Here is a 17,722-nt window from a genome sequence, read left to right on the forward strand (position 1 = left end):
AGAGAGGCCCTCCACCCCTCTGAGTAGGGAGCAAAGCCCGTGGTATCAAGTTGTGACATCTACAGAAAGGCATGTTATGAAAGGATCAGACACATCAATACGCAGGTTAAACCAGATGAAATTAATGAGCCTGTTGAAGTAGCTAATTATTTTCTAACCCCCTCACCCCCCCAATCTCTGTTGGTTTCACATCCTTTCAGGTCAGAAGTTACCACGTTAGTGTGTTGTAAATTGTAGCTCAATGGGTCCTGCTGTCTAAGGATCTCAAAGCACATCCAAGATTAGTGGATTTGTCCTCACAACCCACCTGAGAGGATTGAAGTACTAGCCCCATTGCCCAGAAAGGGAAACAGAGGCCACTCAGGCTCAGGGAGAGACCTTCGAACAGGGCCCAGGAGCCCCGACTCCCAGTCCCCGGCTTTGGCCACGCGACCTGGGGTCTCGGGGTCTTTGAACAGCGAGGTGACAGAGCTTTTAGGGGAACAGACTGGCCGCGGAACGAAGCTGCTCTTCGGATTCAGAAGCCGGGACGCCGGCCACAGCCCCGGCCTGAGCCAGCGGCTGCAGGACCAGAGGACCCTTTCTAGGCGGGTGGCAGCAGGGCCCGGGGCGGGGTGGCAGCAGGGCCGGGGGCAGGGTGGCAGCAGGGCGCTCTGGGCGCTAATCCCGGGGCGGCAGCTGCTGCCTCTGTACGGCTGGGGGGGACGGGGACCCAGAAGGGCCCGATCCCATCGTTCAGACCGGCCTCCTGCCTGGCACGGGCCAGAGAGCCCCAGGGCCAGTCCCCCGCCCACGGCTGGGGCTTAAATACAGGGCTGCCCCGGTGTGACGTGAAGACTCCATGGGGGGGAATCTGCCCCCCGCTTTGCACGCCCCCCCCCCCCCAGCATGGGGAGAAGGACCCCGCCGCTGGGGGGAGCGCTAGGTGAGGGACTGGGCTGGGGAGAGATGGGGGCGGGGCTGCCACCTCCCCCCCGCCCGCTAGCATGTGCCCCCCCCAAGCGCTGCCCACGTGGGGAGGAGAGGGGGCAGGCCCCGCCCCCATCGGGACCCCACGTGGGCCAGCCCCGACACTCACCTGACGCCGCCCCCTTAGAGAAGCCGCACTCTGCCTCCCGGGACCCCTATGAAACCGGCGCCCGATGACATCATGCCCGGCGCGGCCAATCGCGAGGCGGAGGCGGGGTGGTGCGGGGGAGGCAGATGGAGCCCCGCCCCACGTGCCTGGGCGCGGGCTGCTCACGTGCGGGAGGCGGCCCGGGATGGAGGCGCGCGGGGAGCTGCGGGTCGGGTTCGTGGGGGCCGGGCGCATGGCCCAAGGGGTGGCGCAGGGCGCGGTGCGCGCAGGTGAGGGCGCGGGGGGCGGCGCCGGCGGGAGAGGGGTGGGACTGCCCCCCCCTCCCCGCCACTCCATGCGGGGTCCCCGTGTCATCAGCCCCTGCCCCACTGCAGAGGGCCTCCCCCGCACGAGCTGTCCCTGGGTAGCCCGGTGCCTCGCCCCAGAGGTGGCTGCATCTCAGCCCTGGGGTCCCTGTATAACCGCCCCGCGGGGCGGCTGCACGTGGGCGCTCCGCGACGGATCCCTGCGTGAGCGGCTGCCGGGCCCAGCCCTGTGTTCCAGAGCCCCGTGGCCACGTCCCTCGGCAGGCCCCCGCTGCACCCCTCCTGCCGGGGGTGGCTGCGCGAACGGTTCCGGGATCGCTACCCGCCGTGCCCAGCATCAGCACCCCTGCGAGGGGCGTCTCTGCGCAGGCCGGTTACTCCCCGGCGCTGGGATCCGATCCCTGGGGAGCGAGGGCCTGGCAGAGCTGCCTGGTCGTTCCCCTGGTGCTTGCCGCAGAGGTATCGCTTGTACCGGGTCTGCTGACACCAGTGCCCTCACGTGGTAAAAGTAAGTTCCCTGCAATCACCTGGCATCGCTGCCCACAGAGCACGCGGCCCCTGTTTGCCCAAGCATGGCAAGCTCCGCCAGCAGCCATTAGCCTCTCCTCCGGCCTCTTAGCGCTTCACAGCTGTGGGGAATCTCACGCTTGCTGGCGGGCGCACCACCCCTTGGGCTGGTTTCGTGCCCCAGCCCGGTCTGGGTGACGGTTCCAAGGTTCAGCCAGGTTTGTCTTGGTCTCTCGTCTGAGTGTGTGGGAGGCAACGCAGGGTTGTCTTGATGCATCTTAATGCAGCTGAGTCCCTCTTTGCTCTGTGTTTTAAGGAAAAGTCAAAGCTGCTAACATCTTGGCCAGCGCGCCGTCTGAGAGGAACTTGGGCGTCTTCCAGGTGAGCGAGGGCAGGCTGCGTGCCAAACGTTGAGTCTCTCTTCCATGGGGCTGGAAGAGCTAATAGTGTCTTGATGTCTGGAAATGGGAGGCAAGCGCAGTAGCAGTGCTTGATGCCAGTGTTGTGATCCCATCAGATCCTGCAAGCTACTAAATTCCTGTGAAGAACACCCGGGTGCCCTGGGAAATGGCGCTGGTGAATTAGCTGGGGGGTCTTTTCCTTTTGCGTCGATGCTCAGCCCAGGACCCCAGCCTTGCAGTTTAAAGTGCATGCCAGTAGCGGATGAAATGATCCTCAAATGGCCCTTCCCGCCCCGCACAGGGCTGAGTTTCAGTGTCACAAACCGTGTTAAGAGCAGGCAGGTGCTGAGTGCTGCCTTTGGGCTGGTGAATTCCAGCCTGTCCCGCTCTGCCAGCCGGCCCTGTCCAGGCCTTTAACGGTGCCCCATCTCCTTGGGTGGCAGGATTTGGGCTGCAGGACGACACACTGCAACAGTGAGGTGCTGCAGCACTGTACCCTGGTCTTCCTAGCCACCAAGCCTCACCTGCTTCCTGAAGTCCTGCAGGAGATTTCTCCTGCCATTACCCGGGACCACATTATCGTGTCGGTGGCCGCTGGAGTCACTCTTCAGGCCCTGCAACAGGTGAGTGTCTGACGGTCCCTCTTGCCCCCTCCCACCCCCCATTAAACTGTGAGGCAGCTGGCTGGGTGAGTGTCCGGGGCATGCACTTACGCATGTGAAGGGTTTATATTTGCTTTTATACAATGGCCTGGATAAGAGGGAAAATGCCTGTAGGTAAAGAGAAAAGGAGTACTTGTGGCACCTTAGAGACTAACAAATTTATTTGAGCATAAGCTTTCGTGAGCTACGGCTCACTTCATCGGATGCATTCAGTGGAAAAGCATGTATGTTAGTCTCTAAGGTGCCACAAGTCCTCCTTTTCTTTTTGCGGATGCAGAGTAACACGGCTGCTACTCTGAAACCTGTAGGTAAAGAGCGCTCCAAATCCATGCAGCTCTCCAGTGAGTCTGGTGTGTATACAGCCAGGGCCAGAATGTGTGTGGGGGCAAGGGAGGAGTTGCAGGGGGCATCCATCCCTTAAGGATAGCTACCCTCTCCATCCCAGAGAGGCAGGGGGGGTAGCAAGGGGGGTCCCAGTATTTTCACCTAGCTTGCTCTACTCTTCCCCTTCTGCCATGCATGGACTATTGTTCTTGGAAGGGCGGTGCTTGCTACTTTCAGGTGTAATCCAGTCCATTGAGGTGTATGGGGCAATGCACACCTCTCAGAGCTATTGTCCCAGGCTCTCTGCAGACTCAGGCAGCCATCCCTGTACCTGATATGCCCGGTAATGTTTTCAAGCTTCCCTTTGCAGTCAAGAGAGCTAGAGACTTTTATTTTTTTAAGTGAAAGCTGAAAATGTGAGATAATCCCATGATTCCAGGAGCTGGGGCCCAGGACATGGGCCTGTCATGTCTATGCCTTAATCTAGCCCTGCCAGGCCGCCATGTCCTGGTTGCCAGCAAGCAGGTCAGTTTGTGCCAATCTCAGCAGAGGAGCCAAAGCCCTGGAGCTCAGCACAGGCATACGCCAGCCTGCTTGGTGGGATGCGCTAGCCAACAAGCGTAATCCCTGGTGGCTCTGTGTTCCTTGTCATCAATCAGCTGACACACAGACCCCGACCCGGGCTCAGCAAACCCTCCTTCCTAAATTGCTGTCAATGGTTTTTTCCCCACCCACCTCCGCTCCTCCCTGTACTATGTAAAATGATTGCCACAAACTGAGTATTATCCCCTGTGCCCCTCTATCCTGACCTGCAGCCCCCCGTTATTCCAGGCCTGGACCACACAGACACACACACCCCTTTGCCGCTGCCCCTCAATCCTGACCTGCAGCCCCTCGGCGATCTCAGTCCTGGCTTTCCCTGGCAATCATGCTGAGTTCCTGAGCTGCCTGATGGGTCTCCCACACTGGAAGGGCTGGGTTAACCCTGCCAGGCTCATGTCCTCTGTGACCTAAGGCACATACTACGCCCTGCGTGGGGACCGCTGGGCTGTCTCCCAGCCCCTGTCCCCACCAGCAGCAGTGTTCTCCTGGTTTACTGTCACGACTGTCTCTCCCTGCAGCTTCTCCCTGCTGGGACCAAGGTGCTGCGAGTCATGCCCAACCTGCCCTGCATGGTGCAGGAGGGGGCAGTGGTGTTTGCCCGGGGGAGCTGTGCTGGGGAGCAGGAGGCCGCCCTGCTGAAGAGCCTGCTGTCCGCCTGCGGGCTGTGTGAAGAAACGCCCGAGTCCTACATCGATATCCACACGGGCGTGAGTGGCAGCGGGGTAGCCTACGTAAGTGCCCTTGCGCTGGGGCCAGCTTTTCTTAATGCTGCCCTCCAGCGCCAGGTATTTCCCGGTTAACCCTCTGCCAGCCCTGCCAGGACAGGGTTGTTCCCTCCACCCTGGCCTTTCTGCAGCTGAATACAGTGACTCCCAAGCATTGCTCTGGGTTATCAGTTCTGACGCTTGAGGCTTCTCCAGTAGGCACCCTGGGCTCCCCTTTCTCCCTGAACAACGAATCCCTGGTGCCCCCTCCTCCCCCATCTCCTGCTGAGCAGTGTGTGCTCATGCCCATGATAGACCCTCGGCTGCCTCTAAACCATGTGATCTTAGAGTGGGGCAGCTTGTGCCCCCTAGTGGGTTAGACAGCACACGGGGGTCCGGGGCTGCTACTGCTGAGCTTAGTCTAGTAACTGGTGCTGTTGCCCATAGAGACTTGGGAATCCGTGGTCTAATGGAGACCAGTTGGAGACCTTAGTCCCTTTCCTGTAACTTGCTTATCGCCCTTCATGGGCGTCTGATTTCTGCCAGGATCCGGATGGTGGCCAGCAGCTTTTGGAAGGGTCTGCTGGCTCAGCACTGCCAGGCTGGCTCCTGTATTGGGATGCCTCCATGTCCCATCCTCCGAAAGCAACAGCAGTATGATCTAGCTGTTCCCTGACTGTCGCCTTTCCCTGCTCCAGGTTTACTTGTTTGCTGAAGCCCTGGCAGAAGGTGCTGTGAAGATGGGCATGCCCAGTGCCTTGGCTAATAAAATTGCAGCCCAGACACTGCTGGTAAGTTTGGACTTTTCTCTCAGTCTTCAGATTCCCCTGCTTAACCCACCCCTTAATTGTCCCATATTCCAGACCTGCCCCCTCCACCAGTCCCCAATGCACCTTTCTTCTGACCTGCAGTTCCCCCATCTATTCCAGTCCTGGGTTCCCCAATGCAGCCTGCAGCACGCTCTGCTACTGCCCATACGGCAAGTGCCCAGAAAAAGCCCCCAGTCTTAGGGAAAACTCCTGCATCTCCCCTGTGCCTTGTGGCTCCATCTGCCTTTCCAGTAATTCCTTAACTGTTGCTGTCTTGTCGCACCTTGGTTCCTACCTCCTTAGCTTCTCTGACAGACTCTGCCATTTGAGCTGTGCTGTGATCAGCCAAGTGTGTTAGGGCTCCTCTGGGACCCGTAGGGGCCTTGCTGGTTGAGAATCCTGAGTTCCACCAGTTGCAGTCAGTGCAAAAGATTCCTGGGGACTCATCCAGGACGCGATGGGGCTGAACTGGAAGAAGCAAAGCCTCTTCGGCTGTCCTAGCATGGCCACCAGAGGGAGGAGGTGGCTGCAGTTGCACCAGACACGCCTAGGAAGAGTCAGTAACTGCCCCAAAGTCCTTCCAGTCAGAGAAACCGAAACCATGGGAGCAGGAAACAGCAAAGAGGTAGGATTGGTGTCATGCACAGACTGGGGAAGAGGGCACCTGGGGCCAGCTGCCCCTTAATCTGTGCATTACCAGCTGGCCAATTTCTTGTAGGCATCATACGCTCCAAGGCCAGAAGGGACCATTATCTAGCCTGACCTTGTGTTTAACACAGGCCAGAGACCTGCCCCCAAATAATTCCTAGCACAGAGCTGTTAGAAACACAGCCCATCTGGATTTAAAAACTGCCAGTGATGGAGAATCCACCAAGACCCTTGGTAAATTGTTCCAATGGCCAATTACCTTAATTGTTAAAGAAATATGACTTTATTTCTAGTCTGAATTTGTCTAGCTTTAACTTCCAGCCATTGGATGGTGTTAGACTTTCCTCTGATGGACAGATGAGCCCATTATCAAATATTCGTTCCCCATGTAGGTACTTCTAGACTGTGATCAAGTCACCCCTTAACTTGTTCTTCATTTAGCTAAATAGACTGACCTCTGTCAGTCTATCAGTGTAAGGAAGCAGGTCATGAATTTGCAATGGGGTACATTAGCTGCATTACTCTGAAGAGAGTTTGACCTGGTTCCCCTTAACTCTTGTATTAATGGCATTCACACCATGTATAACAATGGGAGGCAGCACTGTCTAGTGATCAGAGCAAGGTGCCCAGGTTGGGGGTTGGGAGACCTGGGTTCTGTTCCAGTGGAAGTGAGCCAGTGGAAGAGTGGGGAAGTTGCTTGTGTCCCTTCCTGGGAAGGGAGCAGTTTGGATGGAGCATGGTCTCCCTCCCCCAGCTTCCCAGATCAGAGGGCAGGGACACTTACAGAATGCTAAGGCACTGCCCCCTGCCCACCCCGCTCTCCTCTGAGCCCGCCTCCTCTTGCAGGGAGCAGCAAAGATGATCCTGGAGACAGGGGAGCACCCGGCCAAGCTGCGCAGCGACGTCTGCACGCCTGGCGGCACCACCATCCACGCCCTGCACGAGCTGGAGAAGGGGGCGCTGCGGGCCACCGTCATGAACGCTGTGGAGGTCGCAACCGTGCGGGCTCGCGAGCTGGGCAAGAGATAGGGGCCCAGCCGGGCAGGGTGTTCCGGGGCGCCTGGCCTGTCTGAGCCACAGAGTTGCCGCCCACATGCGAATCTCCATCCCGTGATGGAAGGAAGTTTCCCAGGTTGTGCAGTGGATGTAGATCCCATTCTTCCCTCCCTAGGTGCCTCTCCCTGCCTGAGGGATTCCCAGCTCCAGGTCACCAGTGATCTCCTCTAGCCCCAGTCCCGCCCCACAGGGCCTGGCTTCCCCACATGCGAGGCAGGGTCCCCTCGTGTTCCTGGCAGTCCCCCGACGGGCAAGTCAGAAGGGAGGGGCTTGACCAGCCCTGCCCCGGCCATGGGGACTTCACACTCATATCCATTCCATACGCATTGGCTGCTCTCTCCGGATGGTGCGTCCCTAATAAATAATGACAACAGCAGGACGTGGGAGCTGCTGTCCCTGAGTCGTGGCTTCTGCTCTCCTTTGTTTAGAGACGGTGCCCGTCTTCCGAAGGCAGCCTTGGCACCAGACTCGCTGTCTGCACGCTGCTGTTGGGGAAACCGTCCCAACCGGTAAAGGGCAGCCTTCCCGTCTGCCACCTGGTTCCCTGGTGACGATCCGATCCGCCCAGCGTCTCACGTGCTAGTGTCTCTGGTCTGGTGGGGGACGGCGTGGGCAGAAGCTGGTTTATAGGATGCTCTTCCTGGGCTGCTGGCTCATGGAGCCTTGATGCAGCCTGCAGCTTCCCTCCCACTTTAGCAGGGAGGTGCAGGTCCCAGCAGCCCCTGCTCCCTCTCAGTGCCTGGGTGAGGGGGGAATTCCCTGTATTCCTGACTGTTTTCACTGGTGGGTGGGTAGGAAATAGGTAGCAGCAGGGGCCTGGGAGAGACCTCAAGCTCCAGCTGCCTGTTAGCGGCTGCACCAGCAGTCCCAGGAGAGCCCCAGCTGGCATGCGACATAGGAAGCCATGCGTGCCAGCAGCAGGCGGTGAAATAGAGCTGTACTGGGCCCTCCAAGAGTCTGTTGATCTCTTGGCTCCTCTGCAAACTAAAGGGTTAATGGTGAAGTCATCACCACCTGCTCTAGTCCATGCAAGCTGGCCCCTGGCCTGCGGGCAAGCAGCAGTGGGCAAAGTCCTGGCAGGGCTGGTCAAGGCAGAATGCACTGCAAGAGGAAAAGAAGCTGTTCTTGGCTGTAGGTTGTGTTAACCCTCCTCCTGCTGGAGCATTTTCAGTAAGGGGGGTTGGCACAAATCCGCCATGCACTGTAGCTCCTCCACTCTGCTGCAGGGCCAAATCCATCACTACGCACTGTCCTTGGCTTACTGTCAAATCGAAGTCAGGTAGCCCCCACAGCTAAATGCTCGGTGAAACCTGCTATTGACAGAACCAGGGAGGGAGGCGGGTAACTGGGTCTTCTGGCAGCTAGAAGCGGGAAAGGGAATTTATCTCCTCCCTCCTTTGGGCAGCAGTGACAGTCGGGTAGGGCATTAAAGTTTATCTCCCCAGGCCAGCAAACCTGGACCAACAGCTCCGCTGCCCTATTGTCAGCCACTCCGTCTGGCAACAGTACCTTGTCTGGATGTGTGATAAAATGCCCAGCAGTGAAAGAGTTAACGATGATATGCAGAGGTACCTGTCGGGCTGTGTTCCGGCTCCACTCCCACCGAAACCTGCCTACCTGCTCCCTCAGAGAATGCACCCCGCGTGCTTTGGCCATCACAAGCTAATGCATGGAGGGCTTTTCCCTCCGTGGCTCTCGAAGGCTGGGTGGCATGATTGTCCCTGTTCTACAGCTGGGGAAACCGAGGCACGGGACGGCAAAGTGACACAAGCCAGGTCGGTATCAGAGCATAGAGCTCTGATCTCCTGAGTGCTCTGCCTCATCTGGGACTTGAGGCCTGCCACCCCACCCCTGCCTGGTGAGCTGGTCCCAGCAGGGAGCTAAGAGCCCCTCTCATATTAATGCAGGGGAACCCACAGCAGGGCAGCGAAGATCCTTCCTGGACTGTGACCCCCGTTTGCTCTGGTGTGGGGTGGGTAGGTGATGCCAGCTCTAAGCCGAGTGGTGAGCTGCAAACAGAAACCAGCTGTGCAGCAAGTGCGTTTGCCCTCGGCAATTTCTGACTGGCTGTGCTCCCAGCCCCTCCGTGCATGCCTCAGGGTCTGAGTCCGCTGTGCCCCTAGCACACCGCATGGCCCAGGGGAGGAGGATGTGGGTGCCCCTTTTCCAAATGGCTCTGAAATGTGTTGCCTGCCCGGCTTCCCCCCGCACTGCTCCCTCCAGGATCTGTCAGCCAAGCTCCTGGTCCTGGGACTCCAGCTATGTAATGCACCTTGGCAGGTAGGTGCTGTGGCAGGTGGCATCATGCAATATTCATATGGCTTTGGAGAATGACACAGATGTGGCCCGGGCCTCCATTTAGGGGCCTGAATAGATGTCCCTGCAAGGCTAGTTCCCATCTCATGTGCCATCCCCCACTCTGTTGGCTTGCTCTCAGCCATGCAGCCAGCCGTCTCTGTTCCACCCCCGTTTGCAGCCCTTAAGGCCTGTGCAGGCAGCTCCTGTGCAGGACTCTGAATTGGCTTCAGGTTGAAATAATGAGCAGAGTGAGGGAAAGGAATAAAGGATACAGGAGGTAGGATGCAGAGAACAACACCACAGGTGCTTATGGGGCTGGAGGGACCGTCTCAGGAGGAGATGGGAATCTGTATAGGGCAGGATCTAAAGCCCACTGAAGTCAATAGGAATCTTTCCATTGGCTTTTGTCAGCTTTGGATTGGGCCACCAAGAGGGGGAATTGCAGGAAGTTTGATTTTTTGGGGGTCAGAGCAACACCTCCAGAGTAAGAACGGTGGGGGAGGGGATGAGGATCTACCCCCCTACATCCATTCTCCCCCTCCCATGAGGTTGCACCTGGAGCTGGTCAGGAAATGAAATGTTTTTCATCTTTGTTAACATTTTTTCGAAAAGATTTTCAGGTTTTCATTGAAAAACAGGGTCATTTGGGGATATTGTCTGATTCCCCCCCCCAAAAAAAATAAAATAAAAACTTCATTGAAAACCGACGTTTCCTGCAGAAATTTATTTTATGAAAAGGTCATTTTCTGTGTAAGCCAACACCCCAACCCTCTACCTTATGAATGGAAACAGTTGCTCAGTGCTAGCTGGCTGCATTTCAGGAGAGAGGGGGAGTGGTGAATGGGCTGTGGAGCTGAAGTTTTGTCATTCGGAGGGTCGTGAGCATGGCAGTATTTGATAGTCTTCTGTCTTTGCTGTGTGGTTAAAGAGGGCATCAGGCTAATGAGGTGCCTATATCATGGTATTTATAAGGAGGTTTGGAAGGGTTTGATTTGTATCGGTAAATATCATTAATTATCAATTTCACCAAACACATAGTTTCTGTCCATTATCAACATTTACTGACAGGCAAAGTTAAAAAAAAAAATACTGCCCGAGACTTTATTCGAATTTGAGTCATGGATATTTCCTTTGTATATTTTACCATGCGGTGTTCACAATTTGGGTTTTAACAGTTATGCAGATCTCACTCTTTGAAGCTCAACATCTACTGTCATTAAATAATTATTGTCTGAGCCCCCTTTGAAACCTGCCCCCACTGATTTCCCACGAATGTGAAAATTTAAATAGATAAAAATTGGGGGAAAAAATGCTTAAAAAACTAAACATTGATATGGCCTGTTGAAATTGTAAAAAACCCAGAAGGCTTGAATTCTGCCAAGCTTAGTTGGAAGGCACTTGATCACTGGGGTTGCTAGGTTCTAGTCTCCAGCATTCATTTCTCTGACCCTTGGGGAAAGTTCTTAATTTTTTCATCTTTAAAACTAAAAAAGTCAAAAGCTTCCCCCTCCCCCATTAAAAACACACACTGACTATTTGAGGAAAGGCAGAAGGATGGGCTGGTGCATGAAGTGCTAGGCTGGGACTTGAGAGATCTGGGTTCAATCCTTTGCTCTGCCATAGATTCCCTGTGTAATCCATGGCAAATCTGCTCCAGTCCCCATTTGTCAAATGGGGAGAACATGCCTCATTTTCCCACCCTTCATCTGGCTTGTCTATTTAGATTGTGGGCTCTTCAGGGCAGGGACTGTTTCTCATTGTGTGTCTGTGCAGCTCCTCACAGGGGTCAAGACTGAATTTCTGTTCTGCACAGAAATTCTTTGACCTCTTGAACAAGTTTTTGTTCCAAATTGGAACAGAATCTCAAAAACATGACATTTCCCAGGGAAAAGGACAGTCTAAATTTTTTTCATTTTGCTGCAAAATCAAACTGTGTTGGTTCAGTATCTTTCTGAATGAACTGGAGCAGCCAGCTGACTGGACTCCAGGGGATAAGTCTGGGTCCATAGCTGCAGAAAGGGTAGCCTAGAACACTGAGGGCCCTGGTGCCAACTGGAGCTCCCACTTTTCCTGCTTGGTGGCAGGGACCCTGGAAGCCCTGCAGTCCACCAGATGAGCGGGTTGGAGACCTGGCAGGTGCTTGCCGGAACCCTGTCTGTTGGTTCACTGGCAGCATGGCAGCCCACTACATCTCTGCAAAATTGGCATTTTCCAACAAAACTCCTGACCAGCTCTACTCCTACCAGGATGGGGCCCTGATCTCAGCTGGAATCCTTTTGCCCTGGAAATAATAATGAGAGGGCTTCTGAATTAAGGAGGAAGTGATGTCTGGTTGCAAAGTGCTGAGATGAAAGCAGGGGGATCAGCAGTAAATGGTAACTGGATTCTATAGCAAGTAGGGGCTGGAGAGCAGCTTGCAGGCCAAACTCAGCTGGATCAGAGGAAGAATGCATTCCTTTCTAATTAGCAAAAAGAAAAGGAGGACTTGTGGCACCTTAGAGACTAACCAATTTATTTGAGCATGAGCTTTCGTGAGCTACAGCTCACTTCATCGGATGCATTCAGTGGAAAATACAGTGAGGAGATTTAATACCAGCAACCACACAACAGAACCACTAACCCAGGAACCTATCCTTGCAACAAAGCCCGTTGCCAACTGTGCCCACATACCTATTCAGGGGACACCATCACAGTGCCTAATAACATCAGCCACACTATCAGAGGCTCGTTCACCTGCACATCCACCAATGTGATATATGCCATCATGTGCCAGCAATGCCCCTCTGCCATGTACATTGGCCAAACTGGACAGTCTCGACGTAAAAGAAGAAATAGACACAAATCAGACATCAAGAATTATAACATTCAAAAACCAGTCGGAGAACACTTCAATCTCTCTGGTCACTCGATTTCTGACCTAAAAGTGGCTATTCTTCAACAGAAAGACTTCAAAAACAGACTCCAACAAGAGACTGCTGAATTGGAATTAATTTGCAAATTGGATACAATTAACTTAGGCTTGAATAGAGACTGGGAGTGGTTTAGTCGTTACACAAAGTAAAACTATTTCCCCTTGTTTATCCCCCCCCCCCAACTTCTTGTTAACTGCTGGAAATGGCCCACCTTGATTATCACTACAAAAGGTTTTCTCCCCCCCCCCCAACTCTCCTGCTGGTAATAGCTCATCTTTGGTGATCACTCTCCTTACAGTGTGCATGATAAACACCCATTTTTTCATATTCTCTGTGTATATAAATCTCCTCACTGTATTTTCCACTGAATGCATCCGATGAAGTGAGCTGTAGCTCACGAAAGCTTATGCTCAAATAAATTGGTTAGTCTCTAAGGTGCCACAAGTCCTCCTTTTCTTTTTGCGGATACAGACTAACACGGCTGCTACTCTGAAACCTTTCTAATTAGCGTTGCCCTGGAGATCCTTGGACACAGGGAGGTAGCTGGTGCTTTAAGGCCCTCTCTTGTTCTGCACTAGACTGAATGTCCTCCAGTGAGAGGCATCGGAAACCACCAGGGTGCAGGGAGGAGAGGGGGGCAGTGAATGGAACTCCAGCCCAAAGCAAGCACAGAAAGTCTTTCATTTCATAAGCAAACGCTGTGCAGCAGCCTTTGGCTCACATGCTATAAATAGATATAATTGCATATTCCCCTTCTTGGCTTGCAGGCAGGCCAGCGGTTAGAATGAGTTCGATATTGATATTCCAGCCCGGGGGCTGAACGAAAACTCACCCAGCTAAAGAAAAATAGTCTCATGAGCACATAAAATCCTGAGGTTTGCGGGGGGGGAATCAGCCGCTGTGATTATTTACATTTCCCTTTTAAGGCACCGATCTAATGGATTGGTTCATGGCACGTGCTACCCAGCACTTTGTAATGTTGCAGAGGCAAGTGTCTTTCGGAGGGGAACAGCTCTGGTTCCTGATGAGATCCATAAGCACCTTCTGCTAAGGGGAAGCGGTTTGATTATTAAGAGTGACACGATCACCCTAGGTTTGAATAGATCTGTTCTCCACATTCCTAGCAGCCCCCTTTTGCTGAACCAAGGACCTTTCTTTTGCAGCATTTAAAGTCAGAGGGGACCCTCGAGTCTGACCCCTATTAAATGTTTATGTCGTTCCCCCTGTATTGACCCCAATAACTTAGGTCTGACTAAAGCATTTCAGTCCTGGGAAGCCTAACCTGAGGCCTGCCGCAGGCAGAGAACAGGAGAGACCAAGGCGGCGTCAGGGCCTGAAACTGATCAACTTCACCACGAATTCTGGTGGGACCTGCTGCTGCTGTTCACGGTGCTGCACGTGACACAGACGTGTGTAGACACATGCTGCAGTTCAGTCACAACTTTTTGGGCTCACTAGCACTCGCTGACACGGGAGGGAAAGAATCATTCCCTCAACATCAGCAATCGCTGGGGGACCTGTTCTGGCCTGCGTTCTACAAGAGGTTGGACCTGATAAACATACTGGGCCCTCAGACTCTGTGAATCAAGAGAGCTCCTGCCCATTATGATCATCTGGTTTCCAGTGCAGAAGGGCTAAACCAGGGGCAGGCAAACTTTTTGGCCTGAGGGCCACATCGGGTTTCCAAAATTGTATGGAAGGCCGGTTAGGAGAGGCTGTGCCTCCCTAAACAGCCAGGTATGGCCCGGCCCCCTATCCGATCCCCACTGCTTTTTGCCCCCTGATGGCCCCCCCGGGACCCCTGCCGTCCCATCCAATCCCTTCTCATTCTCATTTCATCCCTGGAAAAATCATGGAGCAGGTCCTCAAAGAATCAATCCTGAAGCACTTACATGAGAGGAAAGTGATCAGGAACAGTCAGCATGGATTCACCAAGGGAAGGTCATGCCTGACTAATCTAATCGCCTTTTATGATGAGATTACTGGTTCTGTGGATGAAGGGAAAGCAGTGGATGTATTGTTTCTTGACTTTAGCAAAGCTTTTGACACGGTCTCCCACAGTATTCTTGTCAGCAAGTTAAAGAAGTATGGGCTGGATGAATGCACTATAAGGTGGGTAGAAAGCTGGCTAGATTGTCGGGCTCAACGGGTAGTGATAAATGGCTCCATGTCTAGTTGGCAGCCGGTGTCAAGTGGAGTGCCCCAGGGGTCGGTCCTGGGGCCGGTTTTGTTCAATATCTTCATAAATGATCTGGAGGATGGTGTGGATTGCACTCTCAGCAAATTTGCAGATGATACTAAACTGGGAGGAGTGGTAGATACGCTGGAGGGGAGGGATAGGATACAGAAGGACCTAGACAAATTGGAGGATTGGGCCAAAAGAAATCTGATGAGGTTCAATAAGGATAAGTGCAGGGTCCTGCACTTAGGATGGAAGAATCCAATGCACCGCTACAGACTAGGGACCGAATGGCTAGGCAGCAGTTCTGCGGAAAAGGACCTAGGGGTGACAGTGGACGAGAAGCTGGATATGAGTCAACAGTGTGCCCTTGTTGCCAAGAAGGCCAATGGCATTTTGGGATGTATAAGTAGGGGCATAGCCAGCAGATCGAGGGATGTGATCGTTCCCCTCTATTCGACACTGGTGAGGCCTCATCTGGAGTACTGTGTCCAGTTTTGGGCCCCACACTACAAGAAGGATGTGGATAAATTGGAGAGAGTCCAGCGAAGGGCAACAAAAATGATTAGGGGTCTAGAGCACATGACTTATGAGGAGAGGCTGAGGGAGCTGGGATTGTTTAGTCTGCAGAAGAGAAGAATGAGGGGGGATTTGATAGCTGCTTTCAACTACCTGAAAGGGGGTTCCAAAGAGGATGGCTCTAGACTGTTCTCAATGGTAGCAGATGACAGAACGAGGAGTAATGGTCTCAAGTTGCAATGGGGGAGGTTTAGATTGGATATTAGGAAAAACTTTTTCACTAAGAGGGTGGTGAAACACTGGAATGCGTTACCGAGGGAGGTGGTAGAATCTCCTTCCTTAGAGGTTTTTAAGGTCAGGCTTGACAAAGCCCTGGCTGGGATGATTTAACTGGGAATTGGTCCTGCTTCGAGCAGGGGGTTGGACTAGATGACCTTCTGGGGTCCCTTCCAACCCTGATATTCTGATTCTATGATTCATTCCTGACTGCCACCTCCTCCCCCCCCCGGGACCCCTGCCCCATCCAACTCCCCCTTCTCCCTGACTGCCCCCGCTGCCCCATCCAACCCCCCTCCTTCCTGATTGCCCCCATCCAACCCCCCTGTTCCCCACCCTCTGACCTCCCTGACCCCTATCCACACCCCCACCCCGACCACCACCCTGAACTCCCCTGTTCCCTGCCCCCTCACCACGCTACCTGGAGCACCGCTGGCTGGTGGTGTTACATTCGCGCTGCCCAGAGCACCAGGACAAGCAGCCGTGCCGCCTGCCTGGAGCTAGCCGCGCAGCACAGAGCACCGGGTCAGGCCACGGCTCTGCAGCTGCGCTGCCCGGCAAGAGCTCGCAGCCCCACCATCCAGAGCATTGTGCCGGTGGCACAGTGAGCTGAGGCTGCGGGGGCGGGGGAACAGCAGGGCAGGGGATGGGGCCTAGCTCAGGGGCCGGGCTGGATATGGTCCGTGAGCTGGTTTGCCCACCTCTGGGCTAAACTACCTGGCTGATTTTCCTGCTCACATCCACATTCTCTGTGCTCCACCCACATCCTTGCTGAAGTAGCTTAGTGTCATCCCCATTTTACAATGGGGAAACTGAGGCAGAGAAGGGCAGTCACTTGCTGAAGCTTGTGGGTTCCTCATCAGCGCCTCCCAAATCTATGTTTCTGGCAGTGCAGCAAGTCCCCTGGCTGTGAAAGTGGCATTGAACAGAGTAGGAAGAAAGAAAAGGGGCCTGGCCAGGCCAGCCCTAAAGAAGATGGCCCATAGGTTCTTCTTCTCTTGCGTGGCCTTGACTCACAAGAGGTGGTAAAGCTGGTCAGCTGAGATGGACTTTCAGCTTTCCCTTACTGCATCCTCTCCAGCCTGCCTAATGCTCTAGCCCACCATATGGACCCACCCTCCCCATCAACCAGTCTCACATGTCTGACCCAGTCGCCCCCCTGCCATTTCATCCAGCAGCACCCAAACCCTACAGCTCCTGCTGTGTCCCAAGCGGGAAGGTGCAATACCTGTGCGCACGCACACACCCACGCAGCCGCAGGGGCCAACACTGCCAGGAAGGAGAGGGGACGGAGCTGCTGCAACTGACAGGAGAGCAGGTGGTGGCCCATCAGCATTAAAGTACAGCCTTGCAGGGAGTGGGTGCGTTTGGGGAGGGACAGTGCAGTGCTAGCAAAGGGAGGAAGCTGATGCCTAAGAAATGCACCTCCCTAGGCCCTCTGGTATATGACATTCATCCCAGATCAAGCATAGGAGATGCTCTGCCTGGGGACCAAATCTTGCCAGGGGGATGGGCTTGAGTTAACTGGCCTTTTCCATCCCCCCTGAGCAGAGCGTAATCCTCAGCAGCAGAACCAGAATGCTTCATTTATCCCCAAAAAAGCTACCATTCTCCCTCTCAGGGCCAAGATTCCTCCGAGGGCTACAGACTCTATGGAAACACCAGCCACTGCATGTCATCAGTGTCCCTGTCCATCCCTACTGGCCTAATCCAAAGCACAGTGACCTCAGCCAGCCTCCTCCCATTGCAATGGGCTGGGAGCAGAGAGCCATTAATGCACACGTACCCACAAGGGGCATTCACTAATCCTGAGGCTTTGCTATGGGAAGGACAACTGGATCCATGCACCCTCTGCTCCATGGGAGTGGTGTACACACATCAAGGGGAGGACCCACTTTGAACCAATCCAGCCCCTTTCACAGAGGATCTCCGAGCATTTTGCAAATCTCAATTGGGCTCCGTTCCTTTCTGAGAGTTGCACTGATTACATTAGTTAAGGTTTGTAAGACACTTGGAATACAAAAAGCTCTTTCTGCATGCTAAATATTATTCGTACCACATGCAGGGATTATACTCAATAGCATCTACTTGTTGTAAAGCTTTGGTCTCTTAGCTGAAGGAGCCACTGTCAGTGTACAAACCAGATATAACAGTTCAATGTCTGTTTCAAAGCAAGCTTCTGGCATTGTTTGGGAGGTACTGGAGCACACAGAAATAAGTTGACATGGCTGCTCTGCCCCCAAGACTTTCCTGGAAATGAGGTGTATCTTCCAGGGTCTCCCCAGCAAACAACACAGACACGTTTTCCTACTGGGAAGCAGAGAGATTGGCTGCCATTCCCTTGCTCTAATCATTAGATCAGACAACACTGCCTCCTAAAGCCATGAACGCAGGAGTTCAGACCCCTGCCCCCCACTAGCCTACACTCCCTACCAGAGTTT

The 17,722-nt window shown here is 54.1% G+C and overlaps 1 protein-coding gene across 1 annotated transcript; it reads left to right on the top strand.

Annotated features, from left to right (window-relative positions):
• The first annotated feature begins 1,232 nt into the window (after nt 1–1,232).
• PYCR3 (pyrroline-5-carboxylate reductase 3) lies at nt 1,233–10,059 on the top strand. The gene is made up of 6 exons (XM_074943708.1): nt 1,233–1,347; nt 2,207–2,271; nt 2,735–2,914; nt 4,399–4,611; nt 5,283–5,375; nt 6,888–10,059. The coding sequence occupies exons 1-6, from the start codon at nt 1,263–1,265 to the stop codon at nt 7,068–7,070; spliced, it is 819 nt and encodes a 272-aa protein (XP_074799809.1). The 5' UTR covers nt 1,233–1,262; the 3' UTR covers nt 7,071–10,059.
• Nucleotides 10,060–17,722: the final 7,663 nt, after the last annotated feature.

Source organism: Natator depressus, chromosome 2, assembly GCF_965152275.1.
Source record: "Natator depressus isolate rNatDep1 chromosome 2, rNatDep2.hap1, whole genome shotgun sequence".
NCBI classification, from domain to species: Eukaryota; Metazoa; Chordata; order Testudines; family Cheloniidae; genus Natator; species Natator depressus.

Excerpts from the sequence above, each read along its gene's own strand:
- PYCR3 (XM_074943708.1), top strand. The coding sequence starts at position 1,263 with ATGGAGGCGCGCGGGGAGCTGCGGGTCGGGTTCGTGGGGGCCGGGCGC. Across the intron at positions 4,612-5,282 it reads GTGGCAGCGGGGTAGCCTAC|GTTTACTTGTTTGCTGAAGC; the intron begins GTAAGTGCCCTT and ends TCCCTGCTCCAG. Across the intron at positions 5,376-6,887 it reads TTGCAGCCCAGACACTGCTG|GGAGCAGCAAAGATGATCCT; the intron begins GTAAGTTTGGAC and ends CTCCTCTTGCAG.